The sequence below is a fragment of the Macaca thibetana genome, chromosome X (assembly GCF_024542745.1).
Source record: "Macaca thibetana thibetana isolate TM-01 chromosome X, ASM2454274v1, whole genome shotgun sequence".
Classification (NCBI taxonomy): Eukaryota; Metazoa; Chordata; class Mammalia; order Primates; family Cercopithecidae; genus Macaca; species Macaca thibetana.
The window spans coordinates 131,934,754-131,945,526 of NC_065598.1; the positions used below are offsets into that span (position 1 = coordinate 131,934,754).

Here is a 10,773-nt window from a genome sequence, read left to right on the forward strand (position 1 = left end):
TTGGCCTCAGTTTGTATGACACAAAATACTGATTGTATGGAAGAAAACAGGTTGGGAAACAGATTTATTCTACATCATATTTTCCTGAAAAGCTACAATAAAAAGATTTAAATTAAAGCAATTAGAGCAAGGGAGGCACATTTCTTTAAAAAAATTAAAGTTGAGTACCACACTGGTTTTTCAGATGAAGTTTTCTTTCTTTTCCTTTTTCTCCTTCATATTGTTCAGAGCATCTAATTCCATCAGAACTATTGTCAAATAAATTTTAGGTAAAATGCATATTTTTCTGATGGGAGTTGATTATACAAACTGTATTACACCTTCGTATGTGAGTGATCATTTAAAAATGCATATTGGTTTAGCACATAGAGTTTATGAAATGCCAGATAATGCTCTTATTCCTCAGTGAAATCTGCACATTTCTAGTTGTTAGTTGTCTATTTCTATTTGCCATTCCTTGGGGGGCTGAGAATGTTCAAATTTGACTTAGTTGTGTTTAAATAATAAATCTTTGGAGTCAATTTTCTTGGGTTTATTTGCTTTGCCTAAACAATAGTCAGGTATCACATCTCCTAAAATGCTGGGAATTTATATTGCAAATATTCTTCTAGCTTGTAGTTTTGGGGGAGCAGCCATGAAAATCACACATTTTCTACATCAAATTGTATTGATAAATATAGGTCTCATTTAGGAAAATGTTTGAAAAATGTCTACATATACCCTTCAATTAAAGGCTATTCTCAAAGCCATCCTTAAGCTGAGGAGTACTTGTTTGTCTGTGCAGGGATCGAAGAGTTTATGTTGCCCCTGGATGGGAGATTGGAATGAGGAGGGACAGGGTCAGAGAGTTGCATTCTGAAAGAGAGTGAAAGGAGGAGAAGGAGTTTACTAGTTACCTCATGGAAGAAGAAAATAATTCACTAGCCAGTAATGTGTCTGTATTGGAAGGGTCAGGGCTATGACTGGTGGCAAATGGGCCTGGGGCCTAGAGCAGCCTGATGGGGCAGGGAATGGCTACAGAAGGCTACAGAAGGTTTCTCGACAGTGGAATTTTCACCCTCTCTAAACCCTCTCCTATTCAGTCTCATAACCTACGGCTGAGCCCTTAGCCCTGCTTGACGAGAGAAACTGCTGTTATGAGGCCCATTGGAGCCAATTCTATTCTCCTCTAAATACTCTGAACTAAGTAGTGGTATACTGAGCTTCAGGGACCTCTTTTCCCAACAGCTTGCCTGCTTAATTGTTTTATCTGAGCTCCCAAGCCCACTTATTTGCATTGATGGTAGTAGTTTGCTAGAAAGGCACATTTATTTCTGCAGCAGGAAAATGTCATTGCCTAGATGGCGTTCACAGATTAAAGTGAAGGCAGTCACCTGCAGGTCTCATGGCAGCCATCTTTGAACATCTTGAAATAGTAAGTCAGCATTTAGCTTGATTTTGGAGTGAAAAATGGAGAAGAACACTTTACTTTGATTGCAATGGGGCTGAATAGCTCCCTGAGCCTCCCAGTGTGGGCCCACCAATACCACTTTGGAGGCAGGAGGCATGCAGTTCCTTGCTCTGCTACCAATGAGAGTATCAGAAGAGGAGCTACTAGTAGGTCAAGCACTTCAACTCGATAGGAACTGGGGGCTCTTAGGTTTTAGACATATTTGCCTATCTCATCTGTGTACAGTAGTTTCACGTGTAATGGTTGCAACAGAGGTATAACCATTTTCTGAAAGGAGAGCTTGAGGGAACGTGCTTTTGCCTTCCTGTTCCATAAACCTTGGTGAGTTGGGGCTGAACCAAGGTGTATGTGGGAACTAGGCCAGGCTGGACTGAGTTGTGTGGAGGGAAGTGGCCTGGGCCAGAGTGGTAGGACAGCAGGGGCTGGAGCCCAGTGGCGGTGACCTGGGTGCTGGGCAGTACTGTTTCCTAAAGACAAAGGTTACTCACTGTCCTCCTCCGATCCATCGCCCCTAGACTTCATTGTCTTCAGAATAAAGTTGGGCATTTGAGAGTCCCACAAACCATCGAGCCCCCAGATTTTCTCTCTGCCCACCCCCTCCCTCCTTTTGAAATCCTTTCCATTCATAGAAGACCAGGCTTATGCTCTTCCAGCAAGCCCTTCCTGCTGGACCCCCTCCATCCCTTGCATATTCCTTATATTAGAATACTGGAATATGAAATATTAGAGCCCATATATTTCATTCTACTTTGTAATGCAGTTAGTTGTTCATCCCCTGTCTCCTCCATTCAAGCAAAAGAGAAGGGATGGAGACCAAGGTATGTGTCTCCCTCACTGTTTCCTCAAGGATCTTGGCATAAAAACCAGATACACACATAAAATTTGACTTTATTTAGAATATTTAAGAGGAATATACCAAGGATAGAATAACAGCACCTATTTAAGAAACACAAACATCACTTAATAATACTTAGTTAAATCACAAACATCAATTTCTCCACATTTCCCAAGCAGGAGTCCGTTATTCTTTTCCAGCAAAAGAAAAAAAAAAAAAGGCATTGTAACCATTTTAGAAAGGATCCAATTAAAGCCAACCAATATGTGAAACCTTGGCCTTGGGCAGAGTCTCTGGGACTACTGGCCCATGTAACAGTGTTGATTTATGAATTTGATTGGGATGTGAGTGGGGTTCTCTTCTTGCTGAGGGGAGGAGGATAAAGCCTACCTCTTTTGTGCACCTGAAGATAAGTCGTGCCAATGGGAACTTGGCCCCAGGACTGTAGTTTGACAATCCTTTGAAAAGGCACTTTTCAATTACAAATTCTTTTTTTTTTAAAGAAAAATGAAACTTTTAAATTCAAACGTTAAAATATTAAAGAGAACTGTTTATTGATTAAATACATTTTTCCGTTTTCAGTTTCAAAGCAGTCCACAAAATTTGGTATTAAAGGCAGTTTTAGAAACAATTTAATGAGGGTATATATAGTTTTTTTGTTGTAATATTTATTCTGAAAATATAGCAAAATCATCTTATAGTTTTCCTTTCTTGTCTGGCACAAATTCCATTCATATAGTACTGTAACTATCAAACACCGTAGCTGTGACCCCATAGAGGAGTCCCACTACCTTTCTATCTAGCCATCCATGCTGTCTCTATCTTGTCTCTCAGACAATCAACCAAAGGGGGGAAAACAGAGCAGCCTTTTTCTGGGTTTTGTTACTGCTTTAGGAGGGCACGGATGGTCACATTATGGATCTGCCAAGCACAAAACCTGTCAGTTCACGGTCAGGTGTTGGTTGGGTCTTCAGAGTGCAGTATTCTTTCCGTCCTGCTGACTGGACTCTACTTGCTTATCCTGGAGTCCTTCCTTTTTAATGGAGAAGGATGGTCTTCTTTGAGTTTGCATTCTATATATTCAGTGAATAGAAAACAGGCATACCAGTGCCAAGCGTGTGGTGAAAAACTGTCAGCAAGGACTTCAGCCAAGATGATTAGTTCACACTAATGACCAATTGTACCAGAATAAGTTCTCACCTGTCATATATCATATTAGGGATTTAAGGAATGAAAGGCACCACTTCCTGCCACCCCACCTTGGCGCCATTTTACATATCCTGTAGTATACACTTTAAATTTAAAAAACAAGTGTACTATGTTCTACATCAGAAACTGACCAAAGTGTAGGTCGCACATAGAATTTGGCATGCATTTTATTAACTAACTTTACATGTACATACTACCTTTGAGGACGACACTATCTACAAACACATACGATCTAATATCTAGCACCGTATCTCCAAGAACACTTACATTTTATATACAGTTATAGTTTACATTTAGGAGGATTACTACAAAAAATACCACGTCACTAAAACAAGACGAAAATACCAAACTTTTAACATCAAAGTTGTAGCACAGATGAAGAGGGGGGAAATCCACTTACGTTTGAAACATCAAACTAAAACCAATCTTGTTTTTCTCTACATTTTAGAACAAGACAGATAGAGTAATTATTCCTCAGACACAGTAAACCTCCTGCTGAGTGTCTAAGTCACTGTGGTTTTCCCTTGGTGTGTGTACTCTGAGATATGGAGGCTTTGGGAGGCAATGATGGAAACACTTGACACCTATTAGCAACCTTCATTTACCTTGAGGATTCTTATTCTGTTTACCAAAGAGCAGTGAACTTGTCAGTGACCTGGCAATCTGTGGCCAGGTTCAGTGGATTTTAGCTTTCCTGTTTCTTCCTCTTTCAGTGGATTTTAGCTTCCCTGTTTCTTCCTCTAGCCAGTTTTGTTGCTTATGGCAAAAGACAGCTATAAGCAAGCTGGGCATTTGCCGTAGAGGAAGAGATCATTGCTAAGTAATTGGAAAGAATTTATGACAAGGATTTCTCTTCTTTTTGGATTTTAGACTATCACATTTGCTGTTTCCAGCTTATTGCTTCTGTCTCCTCATACCTTAGCTTAGAGGGGCTTTGAGGGCCGAGATCACTAGTCAAGCCCACGGAAAGTAAGAGAAAGAGATAAGGAGGGAGAGGGTTAAAAGCCATTGGCTGGCCAGATTTTCTCTCCTTATTTTGGCCACTGGCTAACAGCCAACTGTTCCTGTAATCTTTTGTCTGCTCTAGAAGCAGAAGAAACCTCTTCTAGAAGCAGAAGAAATCTCTTGCTTAGAGAAACCTCTCCTGACAGCATGAGGTCTGCCTCAAAGAGGAATACAACAGAAGAGACATTATGAGGGGAAAACACGTTATTGTTTTTTTCTTCTCAAAATATTGGGCAGGGTGGTTATGAGAGAAAAATACAGTCCAGTAGTTTAAATTGTTACTCATTTTTTTATCCCAACAACTCATGAGAGTTTTATCTTGAGAGTTCAATTACCAGATGATGTGTATTATTATTATTATTTTTTCTTCCAAATGATGTATTTCAGACACTTTTAAAAGCTTTTGGCAAAGTCTAAGTAAGCCTAGTTTAATCATGTAAATTATCCTTCAGGTAGTATGAAAAAATCTTTTGAAGTAACTTTACCTAGCTTAATTGACTAATTATGTATAAAATAAGGCAATGTTAGGCATCTTATAATTTTGTAGGTAAAAGATTTTTTAGTGTTTTATTTTTGCTGAAATAATTGGACAGTATCTACAGGATTGACTATTCCCCCACTGATGTGTAATATCGGGTGCTTTTTTGGTAAAAAATGAGGCGCCTACCTTCTACTAAATAATAACTGGCACTTTTCCTTACCTGTTGAATTTGAAGTAGGTATCCCGTCATCTCTAAATTGGTGTGGAGTTGGGTAGGAGACAGAAAAATACCTTTCATTGCTGGTCACTCCTATGGCTCACTTCTCTCCTTCCCTGCTTCCATAGGCCCCCAGGTCCCTGTGAATCTGTCAGCTCTGGGTTGGGAAGGGATGGATGGGGAGTAGGTGAACACGCAGAGCTTCAAGCATGGACTATTCCTGAAGGGCCAGTGCAGCAGAGGGAGAGGGAGTGAGGCAGGTGAAGGCAGTGGGCTGATGGCAAGAAGTAGGCAGGGAGCTGGAAGTGCAGAGGCCTTCCAAGCAGCTGGTACTTGTGGTGTCTCAGAGAAGAGGGACCCTAGAATCATAGAAATCATGGAAGCCCAGGGCTTGCTCCTTATTACTGCCTTCCCAAGCTTGTGGAAATTGGTGTGTTAGTCAAAGCACCTGCGACTTCTTGGCAAACTAGATGCTCTATTCTTCGTAAATAAGGAAAATCATTAAATTTAAAATCACATCATTTCATAGTCTGGTTTGTCTGGGCCCTGTACTTTAATGGGATTTTTTTTTACTGCACATATGAAGTGGCCTTGGCAAAAGAATACCTCCTTTAAAAACATTCAGGGAAAGCTATTGCACATGAGGATCTGTGAGGCTAATGATGACTTTTTGTGTGTGCTTTCAGATTTTCAAATGACAAAACAGTATGTGCAGTAAAACCTCATTAACTTGATAGTGCTTTATTCAAAATAGCAAAAAATTTCAAGTACTTGCTATCTCCAAGCTAACCATAGGCCTTATTGTTCATTTAGAAGAAAATGTCATCAAAGCAGAATACTCTTAATGAAAAGGTCCTCTTTTCCAGGTTCGTGTTTTCAAAAGGTCTTCACTTTTGAGGATCCAGTTTACCAAAATAATGGACAACGACTAAAATACGGAAAAGAGGAACTTCAAAAAGGAAAGCAGGGAATCTCGGTGCCCTTGAGAATGTTGTGTGTGCTGTTAAATGGACTTACCATACTGGTACAGGTTGTGGTTCCATTTTGATTTGGGATTTTGGCAAACACTTTTCTCTGATACACTTTGAAGGGGGTGAACTTTAAAAATAAAACAAGAAGTTCAGTTTTAACACAATGTTTGGAGACACTTATGTTTGAAATCCTGTTTCCTACCCAAGTAAGCATTTCTACTCAAAGGATAAGCTAGAGCTACCTTGAATTCCTTTGACCATTTGAACAGACCTCAAGGCACTACCCCTCCCCCATAGGAAGATTGATCACATAGGCCATTTCTTCACCCAGATATCCTTTAAGGACAGGTCAGTACAAGAGTTTGGTGATAAATTGGTAGAACAAATTTATGACTGTCAATTCACTTTATGCATTTTGGTAGAAAAATAAATGATAGTGTAAGGGTAAACTTCAGCCCCCATGCCTTGTCTGAATAACTACAAGTTCCAAATTAATGGAGTTGGAATTAATAAGGTTATCATGGTATTTTTATTTGAAGGGTCAGCTCTATATTATTTGTTTCTATTCCCTCTCCTTTCCTAAATTCTGAACATGGCAATCCCAAATTCCCATGCGGAGTTATTCAGTCCAAATACATTGCTGTTTACCTCTCCCCCTTGAGAAGTTCATGTTGAAATCTGTGAGGAGGAAGAGATAAAAAATATAAATGAGCTGGGCATTTATTTAAATGAAATGAGTTCTAATAAAGGCATGACAATCACACAAGAATGAGGTTAAACTCTGAAGATGCTCATCTTACATCATACAACTACCTGATTAACCACTTTCAACCAAACACTCCCTCCACCCATATTGACAGTGGATTTCTGCATGAACAGTTGGTTGACTTTAGAGTTGCTTTAACTCATTCTATAGGAGGATCAAAAACACTAGCTTGACTGTTTTTTTTGGTTCCGTGTTACTTGGTCACATACATACGGCCCATGCCCTCAGAAATATATATGTATATCCCTGTCCAAAGTTATTTTGCAGTTTGGGATTTGAGAAATATTCCTGTGAATTGACCCTAGGGATAGTTTAAATATTGTTAAAGTTTTCCCAAAGTGATTTATTTCAACAGCATTGATTAGGATATGTCTGACCTGAATGCTTTGATTTTAGGACGGTTTGGAATAGATTAGATGTTTTCCAGGTATTGTGAAACCATCCTCTTTGTCATTTCTGACTCTCTGATATTTCTCTCTCACTTCTACAGAGAGCTTAAAAGCTTTAAAGAGAGCTACAGGTGGAAAAGACACATGGGTGTGCCTGAAGGAAGAAAAATGTTCATTCTGCCTTCCTTGCTCCCCATGTGGAGATCACAATTATTGTCTATGATCTCATGGACACAAAATATATTTCTGATGAACAAATCGTTCCTCAGTGACATTATGAATTTTGTAGGATTTAGGCCACTTTTAGTTGAATTTCTTTTTTTCTATAAATACTGTTTGAATATAAAAGGCTTATTTGACAAAAACACACCAAAAGAAAACACAAGGTTGGCAGAGATCTGAAGAATTCCTACCAGCATCTCAATTCAGTCACATAAGGGAAGTTGTAAAATAGTTGCATGATTTTTGCCCCACTATTATTCAAACAGGAGACAGAAAATATTTGTGTCAATTGGCAATTTACACTTAATGACCTTAGTCCCAGCCCATGCATAAACCCAAGATTTTATAAAAAAAAAATAAGTCAACTGTTTAGCCCCCCGAATGTGTGTTATTTCTCGATCTTTTCCCTTGAACTAGCTTCCCATTTCATACATGTCCTTCTACCTTTCTGGATCCCTTTACGGGATCTAGAAACCTTCTTGAGATTCTAACTGCAGGAGGCCCTTTGTTTTAGTTCGCATAACAGTCTTTGCACCCGGCTGTGGGGCTGTTCAGTTCAGAATTTGGCTCATATGTTGATCAGTCCATTAGGTTCTGTTTCTTGGGCTCCATGAATGATTTGGTCCATTGCCTTTCTTTCAGTTGAACATAAGCTGTAGCTCTGGCCCATGAGCTCCCAACCCAAGGGCCGAAAAGTCCTTAAGTTCACAAGCATCATCTTCCCTTTCCTTCAGAGCTAAAGTTGGCATGTTGTAGCTCTGGAAAGACAGAATACCAAGTACAGGTCCAAAACGGATAGCCCTTGTCGCTTTAAGAAATTTAGAGCCTAATAATCTTTGGGGGGAAAATTTCAGTCAGAATCCTCAAGTCCACCCTTTTAAGGAAAGACCCCAGTTCCTGCCTCTTCTATATATTTATCTACCTCGTGGTGAAGAGCATGTGTGTGCAACACCTTTGCCTGAAATGGTATGGTTTGGCATTAATGGATTGTGGGTCCATTGAAAAGAAATCTGCTCTTGTTTCTCATGTTACGGACAGTTCAAGGTTTGCCTTAGAACTAACTTCAAGGAAAAGCAGCAGAATCGTAGGAAGGGACAATCTTGCCCTCAGTACCACCCAGTGTGCCAGCTTCGGTTCCGGGCAGGTCTGGGTGGCTATCTTCTTTCGGGGGCTTTTCCTTGCAGAAGAACTTCTTCAGCATATCCTGGATTTCCTTCTTAATGGTCTTGTGCATGTAACCATAGATGTAGGGGTGGATGCAGCACTGCAGGAAGAAAAGCCAGATGATTATGGTGATCACCCACTGGGGTACGTTGGTTTCGACATCCACCCACACAGCCAAGACTGCCAAAAAGCAGTAGGGCCCCAGGGATAGCACATAGGAGAAAATGATGATGAAGATCACTTTAGCAGCTTTGCACTGGTAGCACCTGGGCAGAGGAGGGTCGCTGTTGCTGTTACGACGACTGGGTGGGAGGCTCTCCGGGATGTTCACTGCCTCGACATCACCCTCACTGAAATTGATGTCGTCTTCACCAAACTCCATGTCGTCTTCACCCAAGTCAATGCTGCACTGGTTGACCTCTGTGCCACCCTTGTCTGCCTTCATGCTGTTCTCAACTTTGGTGCCACCTTCCTTACCCTGCACGCTGCCGTCGCTGGCCACCATGCTGCTCTCTCTGACCTCCTCGCTGTCCCTGGCCTCTGCACTACCCTCACTGGTCCCCTTGCTTCCTTCCTTGGCCTTCAGGCTGCCGTCCTTGACTTCCATTCTGCCTTCTTTGGCCTTGACCTCACCTTCATGCTGGCGGCGAAACTCACTCTCATCCTGGAACTCCTCCTTCTCTGCTCCCTCTTCATCCTCATTCTCTACACAGTCCTTGACTCGCACTTCCAAGCTGTGTCTCTTGACATTGTACAGCAGAGCATGCTGCCTCCGGGCTGCACCGAACACCACGGAGTAGCAGGCAATCATGACAATCAGTGGAATGACGATGAAGGACACCACGCTGAGAATAGTGTAGCTGGGGCTGGCCCCCCAGATCATGGAGCAGAGGGCATTGCGCTCATCAAAGGCAGCCTGGCCCCAGCCGTAGAGTGGAGGAGTGCTCTGCAGGATGGCCACAATCCAGGTGCCATAGAGGAGCAAGTAACCACGGCGCTGGGTCATCTTGGACGGGTAGGAGAGAGGGTGGATGATGGACAAGTAGCGATCCACTGACACCACGACAATGGTGTTGACACTGGCGAAGGCGAACAGGTGGGTGAGGCTAACCAGGGCCGTGCAGAAGTGGCTGTTGAGGGGCCAGAAGAGAGGCACAGAGGTGGCCACCACCCAGGGTGCCACGAGCGAAACCTGCAGCAGGTCGGTGACGAGGAGGTTAAAGATAAAACGGTTGGTCACCTGCAGCAGCTGCGGTTTGCGCTGCAACACTAGCGCCAGCACTATGTTGCCGACGAAAGCGGCAGCGAGGAAGATAACCAGCACGGTTGAGCGGATGATGCCGTGAGCCAGGCTGATGGGCATTTTGGAGAGGGGCATGCACGTGTGGCTGCTGTTACTCTCGCGCGTGCTGTTGGTGCAGGTGGACGTCATGGCAACAGCCAGAGGGCGTGAGACAGGGTGCAGGCTCAGCGCCGGCACTGGTGGGTGGCAAAGGGGTGCACAGACCGCACTCAGTGCCTATGCTGGTGACAAAAGAAACACGCAGGAAGAGTTAGTCACCCGTCAAGGGGAGAAGCCTCCGCGCCCAGCAAGGGCGCTGCAGGACCCCCTACCCCGGGTTCCCGCACAGCCCCATCCCCAGTATAGGCAGCTTCTATGGCTCCTTTCCGCACTCTTCAGATCTGTCTGCCTGTCTCTCTCCAGGGCTCTGATTTCCTCTGATCTGTTTCTCCTGCTGGCGCGTGCGTGCGCGCGCTTTCTCTGCTTGTCTCTCACGCTGTCTCTGGCTCCCGGGAGTTTTGGTCGCAGCGCTAGCGCTAGCGCATGCGCGTGCGCTCTCTGTTTCTGTCTGTTTACGATAGTCAGTTTCTGTCTCTCTCCAGTGTCTCTCGCTAGCGCACTTTTTTTCCGTATCTCTCCGGGTGTGTGTCTGTATGTGTCTCACCGTTTCCTGATTCTTTCTCATCTTTGTCTCTCACTCATGTCTGTCTCTGTTTCTCCGTCTCTCGATAGCACGTGCATGCTGTCTCTTTCCTTTCTGTTACTCTCATTTCTCTCTTCCT

General features: G+C 42.8%; 1 protein-coding gene across 1 annotated transcript; it reads right to left on the bottom strand.

Moving 5' to 3' along the window:
* Positions 1-7,875: 7,875 nt before the first annotated feature.
* Positions 7,876-10,141, bottom strand: GPR101 (G protein-coupled receptor 101). The gene has a single exon (XM_050776155.1). The coding sequence runs from the start codon at positions 10,139-10,141 to the stop codon at positions 8,609-8,611; it is 1,533 nt and encodes a 510-aa protein (XP_050632112.1). The 3' UTR covers positions 7,876-8,608.
* Between the last annotated feature and the right edge of the window lie 632 nt (positions 10,142-10,773).

What these genes read in the sequence shown, in the direction of transcription:
- GPR101 (XM_050776155.1), bottom strand. Translation starts at nt 10,141, where the DNA reads ATGACGTCCACCTGCACCAACAGCACGCGCGAGAGTAACAGCAGCCAC.